General features: G+C 46.5%; 1 protein-coding gene across 3 annotated transcripts in view; it reads left to right on the forward strand.

Annotated features, from left to right (window-relative positions):
- COG4 (component of oligomeric golgi complex 4) overlaps window positions 1-15447 on the forward strand; it is a 42654-nt gene that overhangs the window by 17660 nt on the left and 9547 nt on the right. For all 3 annotated transcript variants that reach the window (XM_016930110.2, XM_054669556.2, XM_054669557.2), the window contains 5 exons: window positions 4142-4275; window positions 7187-7305; window positions 7876-8042; window positions 8832-8997; window positions 14860-14922. In XM_016930110.2, coding sequence (XP_016785599.2) covers window positions 4142-4275; window positions 7187-7305; window positions 7876-8042; window positions 8832-8997; window positions 14860-14922 — 649 coding nt within the window. The remainder of the gene's footprint in view (window positions 1-4141; window positions 4276-7186; window positions 7306-7875; window positions 8043-8831; window positions 8998-14859; window positions 14923-15447) is intronic.

Below are 15447 nucleotides of genomic sequence, written 5' to 3' on the forward strand. Positions count from 1 at the left end.
TGTGAGCCACCGCACCCAGCCTACTTTTTTACAATAAAAATAACGTGCTTCTTAGAAGAAAATCCAGTGGGCGCGGTGGCTCACGCCTGTAATCCTAGCACTTTGGGAGGCCAAGGCGGGTGGATCACGAGGTCAGGAAATCAAGACCATCCTGGCTAACGCGGTGAAACCCTGTCTCTACTAAAAAAAAATACAAAAAATTAGCTGGGCGTGTTGGCGGGTGCCTGTAGTCCCAGCTACTTGGGAGGCTGAGGCAGGAGAATGGCGTGAACCCGGGAGGTGGAGGTTGCAGTGAGCCAAGATCGTGCCACTGCACTCCAGCCTGGGTGACAGAGTGAGACTGTCTCAAAAAAAAAAAAAAAAAAAAAAAAGAAGAAAATCCAAACATAAAATATATTCATTCAATCAAAGTTTTACTGAGTACACATGTGCCAGATACTAGTCCTTGATATGGCAACAAGCAAAGTGAGCAAGCAAACATAATTTTTTCTTCGTGGCATCTATGGTCTATAAAGTAGATAACAGCAATAGCTAATACATATGTAATGTCAACTGTATGCCAGACACTATTCTGAACACTTAACAAATATTAAATCATTTAATCCAAGGTTTCTTAACTTCTGCACTAACGGCATTTTGACTGGATTTTTTTTTTTTTTTTGAGACAGTCTTGCTCTGTCACCCAAGCTAGAGTACAGTGGCATGATCTCAGCTCACTGCAACCTACGCCTCCCGGGTTCAAGCAATTCTCCTGCCTCAGCCTCCCAAGTAGCTGGGATTACAGGCGCCCCACCAGTGTGCCTGGCTAATTTTTGTATTTTTAGTAGAGATGGGGTTTCACCATCTTGGCCAGGCTGGTCTCAAACTCCTGACCTTGTGATCCACCCGCCTCGGCCTCCCAAGTGCTGGGATTACAGGAGTGAGCCACCGTGCCCGGCCTCTTTTTTTTTTTTTTTTTTTTAAATAGAATCTCACTCACTCCGTCACCCAGGCTGGAGTGCAGTGGCTCAATTTCGGCTCACTGCAATCTCCGCCTCCCAGGATCAAGCAGTTCTCGTGCCTCTGCCTCCCGAGTAGCTGAGCTTACAGGCACTCACCACTATGTCTGGCTAATTTTTATATTTTTAGTGGAGAGGGGGTTTCACCGTGTTGTCTAGGCAGGTCTTGAACTCCTAACCTCTCAGCCTCCCAAAGTAGTGGGATTACAGTCGTGAACGACTGCACCCAGCCTTGACTGGATAATTTTTTGTTAGGTGGGGACTGTTCTACGCATTGTAAGATGGTTAGCAGCATCCCTGGCCTCTATCCACTAGATGCTAAAATACCCCAGGGGGGTATGGGTAGGGGAATGGGGGAGCTGGGAATAAAATCGCCCTCAGTAGAAAATCACTGATTTAATCCATAAACATTTTCCAGAGGAAGAAACTGAAGGCTGGAGAGGTCAGATGACTTGCCCAAGGTCATGCAGCTAGAAAATGGCTGTGAGAAATGGAATCCAAGCAGTCTGACTCTAGAGTGGATGCTGTCAGCCACTGTGATATACTGAGTGTAGGGTGCAGGACAGCATGTCATAAAGAGATGTAGCCTAGTATGGGAAAGTTGAAGAAATAATTCCTGAGGAAATGACCTTAGATCTGAGACCTTAAGAGTAAGTAGGACTTAAGATGTGAGGAGTATTCCAGATAGAGCAAGGAAAGCATGTGCAAAGGTCATGTGTATTTTAAAAACTGAAAGAAGGCCAGTGTAGCTGAAGTTCAAAGAGTAGAGGAGAGCCTGAAATGGTGGATATGGAGAGATCATTAGAGTCAGGCTGTTCAGAGTCTTGTATTCTGAGAGGTATGGAAACTATATGATATGACCAGATTTATGTTTGTAAAGATGTCTTGGGGTCAGGTGCCAAGGTGGCTCACACCTGTAGCCCCAGCACTTTGGGAGGCAGAGGTGGGCAGATCACTTGAGCCCAGGAGTTTGAGACCAGCCTGGACAACATGGGGAAACCCCGTCTTTACCAAAAATACAAAAATTAGCCAGACATGGTGGCACATGTCTATAATCCCAGCTACTTGGGAGGCTGAGGTGGGAGGATTGCCTGATCCCAGGGAAGCTGAGCCTGCAGTGAGCTGTGATTGTGCCACTGTACTCCAGCCTGGGAGACAGTGACCCTATCTCAAAACAAAAAAAGAAAGAAAGAAAAGACCTCTTGGACTTCAGTGTGCAAAGGAAGTTAATTTTTTTATATTATGTGAGGTAGGGGTTCAACTTGATTCTTTTTCATGTGGATCTCAGTTGTCCTAGCACAATTTGCTGAAAAGACCCTTCGTTGTTTATTGAATTGTCCTAGCGCTCATTGAAAATCAGTCAACCATCTGGACTCACAGTTCTGTTCCATTAATCCATATATCTATTCATATGCCAGTACCACATAGTCTTGATTGCTGTGGCTTTGTAGTTAGTTTTGAAATTAGAAAGTGGGATTCCTCCAACTTTGTATTTTTCAAGATTATTTTGGCTATTCATCAGGATAAATGAATGGGTGTAGGGCAGTTTAATGGTATTTCCTAACATCCTGCCAGGGCTAAATTAGAGATTGGAGAGTTTTCTTTCACATGAGACACTGATATTTTTTTTTTTTTTTTTTTTTAAGACGGAGTTTCACTCTTGTTGCCCAGGCTGGAGTGCAATGGCGTGATCTCAGCTCACTGCAACCTCCGTCTCCCGGGTTCAAGCGACTCTCCCGCCTCAGCCTCCCTAGTAGCTGGGATCACAGGCATGTGCCACCACGCCTGGCTATTTTGTATTTTTAGTGGAGACGGGGTTTCTCCATGTTTTGGTTAGGTTAGGCTGGTCTCGAACTCCCGACCTCAGGTGATCCGCCCACCTCAGCCTCCCAAAGTGCTGGGATTACAGGCGTGAGCCACTGCGCCCGGCCTCTTTTTTTTTTTTTTTTTTTTTTTGAGACGGAGTCTTGCTCTGTCTCCAGGCTGGAGTGCAGTGGCGCGATCTTGGCTCACTGCAACCTCCGCCTCCCGGGTTCAAGCGATTCTCCTGCCTTGGCCTCCCGAGTAGCTGGGACTACAGGCATGCGCCACCACACCCAGCTAATTTTTGTATTTTTAGTAGAAATGGGGTTTCACCATGTTGGCCGGGATGGTCTCGATCTCTTGACCTCATGATCCGCCCGCCTCAGCCTCCCAAAGTGTTGGGATTACAGGCGTGAGCCACCATGCCTGGTCATAGGTAATCTTTATTCAAACCACAAAAGAGGCCAGGCACTGTAGCTCTTGCCTGTAATCCCAGCACTTCAAGAGGCCAAGGCAGGAGGATCACTTGAGGCCAGGAGTTCGAGACTGGCCTAGCCAACATGGCAAAATCCCAATTCTACTAAAGATACAAAAATCTGAAAAAAAAAAAAAAATCTGCCAGGTGGGGTGGCACACTCCTGTAATCCCAGCTACTCATGTGGCCAAGGCATGAGACTCACTTCAACCTAGAGGCAGAGGTTGCAGTGAGCCAAGATTGCACCACTGCACTCCAGCCTGGGCAACAGAGCAAGACTCTGTCTCAAAAAGAAAAGAAAATAGGCCGGGCGCAGTGGCTCACACCTGTAATTCCAGCACTTTGGGAGGTTGAGGCGGGCGGATCACGAGGTCAGGAGATCGAGACCATCCTCGCTAATACAGTGAAACCCCGTCTCTACTAAAAATACAAAAAATTAGCCGGGCATGGTGGTGGGCACCTGTAGTCCCAGCTACTCAGGAGGCTGAGGCAGGAGAAATGGCGTGAACCCAGGAGGCGGAGCTTGCAGGGAGCTGAGATCGAGCCACTGCACTCCAGCCTGGGCAACAGAGCAAGACTCCATCTCAAAAAAAAAGTAAAGAAAAGAAGACACATCTCCCAACCTTTTATTTAGGTCTGGCAGAATTTTAGGGAGTGAATGATTTAGGTGAAGCAGGTAAATGGAAAATGTGATTGACAGCTATCTCTGATTCTAATTGGGCCAGCAGAGCTAGGAGGGCCATCTGGCAGAGCTGTTCCTTATGGGCCCAGTGGGGAGGGGGAATTTGGGACTCTCTTTGCCCTGTAGCTCTTGTGTCTAAGGTAATCCATTGTCGTCCTGTTCCTTCTGCTCCATGTGTCTCAGAGAACTGGACCCCATCCTGACTGAGGTCACCCTGATGAATGCCCGCAGTGAGCTATACTTACGCTTCCTCAAGAAGAGGATTAGCTCTGATTTTGAGGTGGGAGACTCCATGGCCTCAGAGGAAGTAAAGCAAGGTAAAAATGTTTCCCATATTTTTGGGGAGGGTTGAGATATAATTGGCAGTGTTTCTTAATAGTTAAGCCACAAATCTCTTATTAAGGAAACAATTGGAACTTATTAGCCCCTGGTGGTCTGTAGGCAAATTGACTCCCAGGAAGAAATCTAAATTTACTGGATTTTAGAATTGGACTAGATCTTTGAGGCCATCTAATCACTTTACAGATGAGGACACTGGTGCCCTGTTTTAAATTTTATGGGATATAAATTATACTTCAATGAAGTGTTCTTTTTTTTTTTTTTTTTAAGGAGTACATAGGCCAGGTACGGTGGCTCACATCTGTAATCCCAGCACTTTGGGAGACTGAGGCGGGTGGATTACCGGAGGTCAGGAGTTCGAGACCAGCCTGACCAATATGGTGAAACCCCATCTTTACTAAAAATACAAAAATTAGCTGAGCGTGGTGCAATGCACCTGTAGTCCCAGCTACTCGGGAGGTTGAGACAGGAGAATTGCTTGAACCCTGGGGGGCATAGGGCCAAGATCACGCCACTGCACTCCAGCCTGGGTGACAGAGCCAGACTCTGTCTCAAAAAAAAAAAAAAAAAAAAAAAAGAGTATATAATGTACAGGAATCCTCTCATCCCTCTCAGTCTCCCAGTTCCCCCAGTCACAATTTTTCAAGGAATAATTGACATTGATAAGAAAGGGGGCTGGGTGCAGTGGCTCACACCTGTAATCCCAACACTTTGGGAGGCTGAGGCAGGAGAATCGCTTGAGCTCAAGAGTTCAAGACCAGCCTGGGCAACACGACAAGACCCTGTCACTATATTAAAAGATAAAAATTTTGACTGGGTATGGTGGCTCACGCATAATCCCAAAACTTAGGGAGGCCGAGGAGGAAGGATGCTTGAGCCTAGGAGTTTGAGACCAGCCTGGTCAACATAGTGAAACCCCATCTCTAAAAAATTAAATTAAATTAAATAATAAAAGATAAACATTTAAAAAATTTTTTAGGTCGGGCGCGGTGGCTCACGCCTGTAATCCCAGCACTTTGGGAGGCCGAGGCAGGCGGATCACAAGGTCAGGAGATCAAGACCATCCTGGCTAACGTGGTGAAACTCCGTCTCTACTAAAAATACAAAAAAATTAGCCGGGCGTGGTGGCGGGTGCCTGCAGTCCCAGCTACTCTGGAGGCTGAGGCAGGAGAATGGCGTGAACCCGGGAGGCGGAGCTTGCAGTGAGCCAAGATCGCGCCACTGCACTCCAGCCTGGGCGACAAGCAAGACTCTGTCTCAAAAATAAATAAATAAATAAATTGTTTAAAAGGTATGCCAGAGTCCCATTTCATTTACAGATTGACTCGCTAGGTTTTTAAGATGACCATTTAATTCCTGCTGGCTACTAAAGTAAGAATTAAAGGAAAAAAATTAAAAAAAATAAAAATCCTGCTGGGCAAATATATGCAGGGTTCTTTGGGCTGGGACTTGAGACCCACCCAGCATCTGTGGCATTCTGCATGGCTTGTGCCAATAATATGTGGCAGGGGCGTTACAGAATCAGTGTATAAAGGAAATTGTGTGCTCATTTGGAGTTTGCTTGTCAATGTCAGTGATGACTATCACTTGATCTTAGCCAAAAGACTGAAAAGCAATAATGATGACTATCACTATTCAGAGCTGTGCTGCCCAATACGTAGCCATTCATGAATTCAAATTCAAATTCAAATTTAATTACAATTAAATAAAATTTTAAATTCATCTTTCTCACCTGGATTCTGAGAAAAAAAAATTTAATAAAAAAAAAATATTCAGTTCCTAAGTTATGTTCATCACATTTCAAGTGCTCAGTCGCTAACATGGCTAATGGCTACTATATCAGATAACAGATACGGAATATTTTCTCTTTTCTTGTTGTTTGTTCATTTTTTGTAGAGACAGAGTATTGCTGTGTTGCCCAGGCTGGTCTCAAAACTCCTGGACCCAAGCGATCCTCCCACCTTGGACTCCCAAAGTGCTGGGATTACAGGTGTGAGCCACCACACCTGACCAGAATATTTTCATTATCACAGAAATTCTACTGGACAGTACTGGTGTAGAGAATGAAATATTCTATATCCAATATATTTTTATCTTTGCCATGGAAACTTACATCTTTTGACTCCTATTAATTAATCCTAAGGGAATAATGGAAAAGGAGTAAAAAGTTTTTCATACAAAAGTATTCACTATAATCTCCAATTATTGTGATATTCTGTTATCTCCAGTAATGGCAAAACATTTGGAAATAACCAGGTGTCTAAAAATAGAGTGGTTATTTTCTCAATTTCACATGAAACAACATAAAAGTTAAAAATAAGGCCGGGCATGGTGGTTCACGCCTGTAATCCCAGCAATTTGAGAGGCCGAGGCAGGCGGATCACCTAAGGTCAGGAGTTCGAGACCACCCTCAACATGGAGAAACCCTGTCTCTACTAAAAATACAAAATTTGCCGGGCGTGGTGGTGCATGCCTGTAATCCCAGCTACTCGGGAGGCTGAGGCAGGAGAATTGTTTGAACCTGGGAGGCAGGGGTTGCGGTGAGCCAAGATCACGCCATTGCACTCCAGCCTGGGCAACAAGAGTGAAACTCCATCTCAAAAAAAAAAATAGTTAAAAATAAAAAAATTAGTTTTTAAAATGTGGATTATGCACCTGATGAAATGCCACATAGTTATGAAAAATAAGGTAGGTGAAAACATGGAAAATATTTATGATATACTTTTTTAAAACAGAATTCAAAATTGCTATCTGTATCATGATTATAACGATGTAAAATATGTACATATTTCAAAGAAAGACTAGAAAGGAACCTGAAAAAATGAAAAAAGTTGCTCTGTTTCCCTTGGGGAAAAAAAAATGAGTATTCCTTTCTTGGCTGTCCCCTAGAGCACCAGAAGTGTCTGGACAAACTCCTCAATAACTGCCTTTTGAGCTGTACCATGCAGGAGCTAATTGGCTTATATGTTACCATGGAGGAGTACTTCATGAGGGAGACTGTCAATAAGGTAGGACATAGGACGCATCTCTTGGAAATGGGGCTTCCGGTCCAAGAAGCCAGGCTGAGGGAAATGGCTGAGGCATGTCATATTTCTTGGTCCTGCTTTGAGAATACTCTTGCATGCAGATTGAGTGGTACCACTTTGTATGTTTAGAGAGCATCTTTGGAGTCGTTGTGTTCTTTGTATACCCAGCTAGGACTTCCTTCCCAAGAATTAAAAAAGAACAGCTCAACTCAGCTCTTCAGGGAGCCCACTTGTTCCCTACCTCCCTGAAGGTTTGTGGGTAAGGAGCCTCAGGGAAGTAGGGCCTCTGCAGATATCTTACACTCCCCAGGTAATGGATCTCTGCAGGGCTAAGGCCCGAAATATTTAATTTGTTCACCTAGTGATCAATAGGGAAGTGAGCTATTTTGACAAGGAGGATGCACACCAATCCATGACCAGAAGACGCCATGTTGGGAGAAACATGGACAAGGTACAGAAAAGGGAGCAGAGCTAGGGCCAGTGTACCCAGAATCATCTAGAACATGACATGCACAACTGGGACCCTCAGTGTTGGCTTTGCCTTTTGGGTAGGCTGTGGCTCTGGACACCTATGAGAAGGGCCAGTTGACATCCAGCATGGTGGATGATGTCTTCTACATTGTTAAGAAGTGCATTGGGCGGGCTCTGTCCAGCTCCAGCATTGACTGTCTCTGTGCCATGATCAACCTCGCCACCACAGAGCTGGAGTCTGACTTCAGGTACAGTTGACTCCCTTTCTCCTTTCTAGGCAGAAAGGCCCTTCCTGTTGATTCCTGAGGCCCATTTGTTTCTGCCCTTTGTCCTCATGATTCTAGTTAAGTTCTATACAGGACATCAGCTCCTATCCCTAAGATAGTATCCTTGGCTCCAGGAAGCTGTTGGTCAGCCATATATCTCATGGGCCAAATTTCTGTTCCCTGGACTAGACTGAAGGAGCTATGGGCCCTTAGACGTAGGAAAGAGAACAGGCAGTTCAGATGAATAATACCACCAATAGGTACCATTGCTACAGGCCCAGCACTATGCTAATCTCCTGCGCTTTTGAGGTCCTAATAACAACCCTATGAAGTAGGAACTGTTAGCTCTGTTTTATAGATGAAGAAACTGTGCTTTAGGGAGATTCCGTCCTTGTCAAAGATCCACCACTTAGGAGTCAGTGGTGGAATCCAGAACTGAGTGACTCAAAACCTGTTCTCAACTCCTACATGGTACTGCGTTCACTAAGCCGCACAGCTTTGTTGGGAGTGCAGTGGTGATGGCTAAAAGCCTCATAAACAGTAGAGATTGGCCAGTCTCCCCTGTATGTTCTTGTCACATCAGTGTCCTTGACGGGGTGCTGGTTACTTTCATACCCTGGCTCCTCAGGTCTCCTACAGTGGTCTTAAGGACTGGTTATTCCCCCTAAAAGAGCACCTTGTGCTGCTGGGTCAGAGTGGTGAAGACTGGCCCTTCTGTCCTGGTGGCCAAGTTGAGCACTGTCAATCCCTCTATGCAATCCTGCCCCCCAGGGATGTTCTGTGTAATAAGCTGCGGATGGGCTTTCCTGCCACCACCTTCCAGGACATCCAGCGCGGGGTGACAAGTGCCGTGAACATCATGCACAGCAGCCTCCAGCAAGGCAAATTTGACACAAAAGGCATCGAGAGTACTGACGAGGCGAAGATGTCCTTCCTGGTAGGTACCCCACAGCTCACGAGCTGGGTTGGTTTATCTCGAGAGGTTACGCTATCACTGCTAAGCCACAGTATAATTGGCCTCTAGCTAGAGACTTTTCCTCCAGTGTCTATATAGAAGGAAAATTCCTCCTTTAAGGGAATTTCCTCCCAGAAGGTTCTGAAACTATTTCTTACTCAGGGACATATTCTGAGCAGCCTGAGCCACGATAGAGGCTGGGCTGTCCAACTGTCACCTAGCATTCATTCCCCAGAGCACTGGCCAGCTGCTCAGGAGCCCACTGAGTGCCAAGCTTGGCTTGCATCTGCCACAGAACCAGCTCTACCATCTGTGCCAGGCCACCAGACTGCTTCTCTGAGGAGAGGCCCGCAGCATGGGCAGGCGCCAGTCCTTCGGGCCTGCCATCACTGCTCTGCTAGCACATGTCTTAGGCTTTCAACTTCCTCTGGAAAGGAGGCTTTATTAAAGCCCTTTGCTACCCAGAATGACAGATGTGATAAAGCAGCAAGCCTTCCATTGTGTGACAGCTTGGAAAGGAGGAGCACAGAAGGATGAAAGGATTTGTACAAAGCAACAACCAGTTTGTGATGAGCCAGAGAGACCACAAATGAATCCTAAGCTCAAGATCAGGCCTCTCTGGCACACGCTGTCTTAGCACGCATGGGAGTAGCACAGTCCGAGGTCCATTCTGCTCCATCCCCCACATTGGCCGCACCCTGAGTCTTGACTCCTGAGGCTCAGAGCCTGAAAGAAACATCTAGTAGCATCTGTAGCCCACAAGTGGGGTTGGATGCAAAAATGTTCACGTGCATTTTTGGGTCACAGGGTCCTTCCTTAGCTTTTATCAGATTCTTTTTTTTTTGAGATGGAGTCTTGCTCTTGTTCCCCAGGCTGGAGTGCAATGGCGTGACCTTGGCTCACTGCAACCTCCGCCTCACAGGTTCAAGCGATTCTCCTGCTTTAGCCTCCCGAGTAGCTGGGATTACAGGCATGCGCCACCATACCTGGCTAATTTTTTTTTTTTTTTTTTTTTTAGTAAAGACTGGGTTTCGCCATGTTGGCCAGGCTGGTCTTGAACTTCTGACCTCAAGTGATCCACCCGTCTTGGCCTCCCAAAGTGTTGGGATTACAGGCATGAGCTACCATGCCTGGTTATCATATTCTTAAAAGGATCTGTGACCCCCAAAAGAGTTCAGAGCTGTTACTTGCAGAGAGAGAAGCCTAAACTTGCTAATATCTACCAAGCCCTGTGCAGAGGAACCCATAGTAACTAGTTATGAGACAGATCCAATGTGAAAGCTGTTTAGGCAGCCCCACTCTCTTCCTGTCATAGAAAATATTTGCCCTGTGTATGGTTTCTGTCAATCTAGGATATCATGGTTGCTGCCAAAAAAAGATCAGATCGTTGCCTGTAAAAGTTGTTACCTTTGGAGAACTTTGCCAAAATGCCCAGCAACCAGCATCACATCATGAACCAACTTAAATTTTTATTTTGTTTGTGATTTTTTTTACAGAACTTACTTTCATTTCTGTGCTCAGAAATAATCATTGGCTGCTTGCTGCCTACCACATCAAAGCTAGATGTCTTTGTTTAAGCCTCCTAACTCTAACCCATACCACCTTTCCAGTTCCGTTTTCCACCACTTGACTACATGTCTCCAAAACCGGCCAGTGCATGTTCGCTCTGTGAGGACCTCCCATTAACACAGTTTCATTGTTTGAGGCCCCAGAAGATAAGACCAAAAAGAGAGGCGATGCTAAATGCTTGGTGACAGGTTTCTGGTTTTCCTGACACCAAGTATTTAAAATGTCATCACTCCCATTGCAGGGCCTATTTTTTATGTCACCTTGATTCATTTGGCTGTCTAGATGAATTCTCCAAATGTACTGACATCATGCACTGTGGGCAGGGAATAAACCCAGTGAATCCACGCTTACTAGGGCTGTCAGTACAGGGGAAACTTTGAAATCAATACCATTTGAACTCAAATCCATAAGTCCTCATGAGAGTTATTCTTGGTGCTCTTAAATGCCTTGGAAACACTTATGGCCTTCATCCTTCAGCTGTCAGGACAGGACAGTTATTTGGAAACTTGTGACATTAGAGGCCTCATGTTGTCGCATATTAAAGAAAGACCTTTAGGCTTATCTGTCCACAATCAGAGTGGTCTAAGCAGCACTGTCAGCATCATGACTTTCAGCACTGGCTGCAGGACACCGACAAGGGAAGCACTCTGGGCAAGATGAGAGGGACTTCCTAATCACAGCCCCTGGGGTTCTGAGATCCTCCTTTTACCCTGAAATCCTGAAGCTCCTGACTCATGTCTCGAAGACTGGCTCCTCCTTACCTCACCCCTGCCTTCCTCATCATGCCACCAGCAGACCAGTTTACAGGCAGTGGGATCCCCAGGCCCTCTATTTCCTCCCTCCCACGGCCTCTAGATGAGTATTCCTGAACCACAGCTGTGCTCATGTGGCATTCACCTGCTTTAAAAATCCTCAGTGCCAGCCCACTGTCCACAGGTCACAGGGCTAACTCTGCAGCAGAGCACCCAAGTCCCCGTCAGTCTCTGCCCCTCGCAGCTCTACCTCCTGCCACTTCCCTGCACGTGTCTGTGAACTGACTCTGCTATTTCTCAAATACCTTTTTGGGTTTTGTGCCATTCTGCACTTGCTTATATTATCCCTTTTCCAGAATATGTTCATTCACTCTCTTACTCATTGCACAAATATTTATTGAGAAACTTCTAAATATCAGGCACTGTTCTGGGTTCTAGAGCTACACTGCCCAACATGGTAGTCACCAGCCACAGGTGGCTATTGAAATTTACATTTAAATTAAAAATCCACTTCCTGAGTTGTACTAGCTATGCTTCAGGTGCTCAATAGCCACACATGGCTGGGGGCTACCATACCAGACAGTGCAGTTAGAATATTTCCATCAAGCAGAAAGGTAGACGGTGCTGTATAGAGACGCAGTGGTGAAGAAAACAGGCTAGATCCATGCAGACAAGAAATAGATAAACCAGAGAATGTCAGGAAATCCTAAGGACTATTAAGAAAATATCAAATAGGACAGTGTGCTGGAGAGAGGCTGCTGGGGGTGGAGAAATGTTCTCACCTTCATCTCCTGTCAGAATTATGTTCTACCCTTTTATGTTGAGCTCAGCTACCAACCCTGTCATGGAACCTTCCTTGAATGCCTTACACCAAAACAGTTTGTTCTTTCCTCTGAATGGCCAGAGCAATTAGTGCCTTAATAATTTTGCCCCATGCTACTTTTTTTTTTGGAGATGGAGTTTCGTTCTTGTTGCTCCAGCTGGGGTGCAATGGCGCGATCTTGGCTCACTGCAACCTCCGCCTCATAGGTTCAAGCGATTCTCCTGCCTCAGCCCCCCAAGTAGCTGGGATTACAGGCACCTGCCACCACACCCGACTAATTTTTGTATTTTTAGTAGAGACGGGGTTTTGCCATGTTGGCCAGGATGGTCTCGAACTCCTGACCTCAGGTGATCCACCCGTCTCAGCCTCCCAAAGTGCTGGGATTACAGGTGTGAGCCACCGTGCCCATGCTACCTTTTTTTTTTTTTTTTTGAGACAGAGTTTTGCTGTTGTTGCACGGGCTGGAGTGCAATGGCGCGATCTTGGCTCGCTGCAACCTCCGCCCCCTGGGTTCAAGTGATTCTTCTGCCTCAGCCTCCCAAGTAGCTGGGATTACAGGCATGCACCACCACGCCCGGCTAATTTTGTATTTTTTTTAGTAGAGACGCGGTTTCTCCATGTTGGTCAGGCTAGTCCCGAACTCCCAACCTCAGGTGATCCGCCTGCATCGGCCTCCCAAACTGCTGTGATTACAGGCATGAGCCACTGCGCCTGGCCTCCATGCTACTTTTATCATTGGTATTTCTGCACCTAGTCTGTAAGACAGTCGTGTTATGAAAAAAGTCATCTTTGGACCAGAGTAGGGAGACCTGAATTCATTTTTTTAGTTTATTTGTTTATTATAAAGGATATTATATAGGATACAGATGAAGAGATGAATAGGGGAAAGTATGGGGGAAGGGGTATGGAGCTTCCATGCCCTCCCCAGGTGGCCACTGTCCAGGAACCTCCACCTGTTTATCCATCTGGAAGCTCAGAGACCCGAATTCTAAGCCTGGCTCCAGCTTTGTGGCCTTGTCACTCTGAGTGTCTGTCCCTTTTCCTGCTTTATTATTCTTCCTGGCATTATATAATGCATTTGTTTACTATCTGGCTTCCCATCTGGAATATCAGCTCTGTGAGGAGTGGACCATGTCTTTTTTGTTAATTTCTTTCTCTCAGTGCCTAGAACTGTGCCTGGCACATCCAGGTGCTCAGTAAATATTTGCTGAATCAGTTGCTGTCAGACCTTCGTGAATCATTTTACCTTTTTTTTTTTTTTTTTTGAGACGTAGTTTTGTTCTTGTCACCGAGGCTAGAGTGCAGTGGCATGATCTCAGCTCACTGCAACCTACGCCTCCCAAGTTCAAGCAATTCTCCTGCCTCAGCCTCCCGAGTAGCTGGGATTACAGGCACCCGCCACCACGCCTGGCTAATTTTTTGTATTTTTAGTAGAGACGGGGTTTCGCCATGTTGGGCAGGCTGGTCTCAAACTCCTGACCTCTTGATCCACCTGCTTTGGCCTCCCAAAGTGCTGGGATTACAGGCATGAGCCACCCTGCCCCAGCTTTTTTTTTTTTTTTTTTTTTTTGAGACAGAGTCTTGCTCTGTCATACAGGCTGGAGTGCAGTGACACAATTTCAGCTCACTGCAACCTCCATCTCCCAGGTTCAAGTGATTCTCCTGCCTCAGCCTCCTGGTAGCTGGGACTACAGATGTGCACCACCACGCCTGGCTAATTTTTTTGTGTGTATTTTTATTAGAGACAGGGTTTCACCATGTTGGCCAGGCTGTTCTTGAACTCCTGACCTCAGGTGATCCACCCGCCTTGGCCTCCCAAAGTGCTGGGATTACAGGCGTGAGCCACCGTGCCTGGCCAAATCATTTTACCTTCTGAGGAGTCTCATTTCCTCCCGTGCACTGGGCTTGATAATACGTGTTCTATGGGGGTATTTAGCAGACTCCATGAGATAAAGAATGAGAAAATACCTCAGAGGTGGCAGGCTCTCTGGAAGCTTTTCTTTAATGAATGTCAGGCTTTGTATCACTGACCTGGGGCTTGACCGTTTGGAGCCTCAGAACTTATCCCGGACCTGTATGCCTGAGTCATTTCTGCTCTGTAGGTAACACAGTACAAGAAGACCTGAAACCTCGCCGGGTGCAGTGGCTCACGCCTGTAATCCCAGCACTTTGGGAGGCCAAGGTGGGCAGATCACGAGGTCAGGAGATCAAGACCATCCTGGCTAACATGGTGAAACCCCGTCTCTACTAAAAATACAAAAAATTAGCCTGGCGTAGTGGCGGGCGCCTGTTGTCCCAGCTACTCGGGTGGCTGAGGCAGGAGAATGGCATGAACCCGGGAGGCAGAGCTTGCAGTCCAGCCTGGGTGACAGAGCCAGACTCCGTCTCAAAAAAACAAAAAACAAACAAACAAAAAAAGAAGACCTGAAACCTGAGCTCACTACCTCTGAGGTCCTGATAGCTTTAGGCTCCCTGTCATCAGGCACAGAAGAAAGGGCGAGCCTGCTTCCCCATTCTGCCCAATCCAAGATCTGAGCGTCCTGCTCAGATGTAGCAGTGTGGGTTTTCATTAGCGCAAGTCTGAACTCCAGCCAGCCCTTCTCTGAGCTTCATGGAGCACAGCTGTCAGCCAGTCTGGCATTGGAGTGGGTGGCAGGCACAGTCAGCAGGAAGTCACGTTCTTCCTTCCTCATCTCCCAGGTGACTCTGAACAACGTGGAAGTCTGCAGTGAAAACATCTCCACTCTGAAGAAGACACTGGAGGTACGAGGGAAATTGCCTATCAGTGGTCAGCAGCCATCTTTTCCCATGTTGAGATAGAGCCCTATACAAACATCATGGTGAAGACACTTATCTTGGTGACATTGAGCCACACTTGAGGGGATTCTTTGGTGACTGACATGATAGCAAGGTATCCTTGGACCAGGGGGAAAAGCTCAGGAGTTGGAAGATCAGAATTCAAATTAGATCTTCCAGGCAAGGCACGGTGGCTCATTCCTGTAATCCCAGCACTTTCGGAGGCCAAGGCGGGTGGATCACTTGAGGTCAGGAGTTCGAGACCAGCCTAGCCAACATGGCGAAACCCCATCTCTACTAAAAATACAAAAATTAGCTGGGCATGGTGGCAGACACCTGTAATCCCAGCTGCTTGGGAAACTGAGGCAGGAGAATCACTTGAACCCGGGAGGCAGAGGTTGCAGTGAGCTGAGATGGTGCCACTGCACTCCAGCCTGGGCGACAGAGCAGACTCTATCTCAAAATAACACACAAATTAGATCTTCCAGCACA

Source organism: Pan troglodytes, chromosome 18 (genome assembly GCF_028858775.2).
Source record: "Pan troglodytes isolate AG18354 chromosome 18, NHGRI_mPanTro3-v2.0_pri, whole genome shotgun sequence".
In the NCBI taxonomy this organism is placed as follows: Eukaryota; Metazoa; Chordata; class Mammalia; order Primates; family Hominidae; genus Pan; species Pan troglodytes.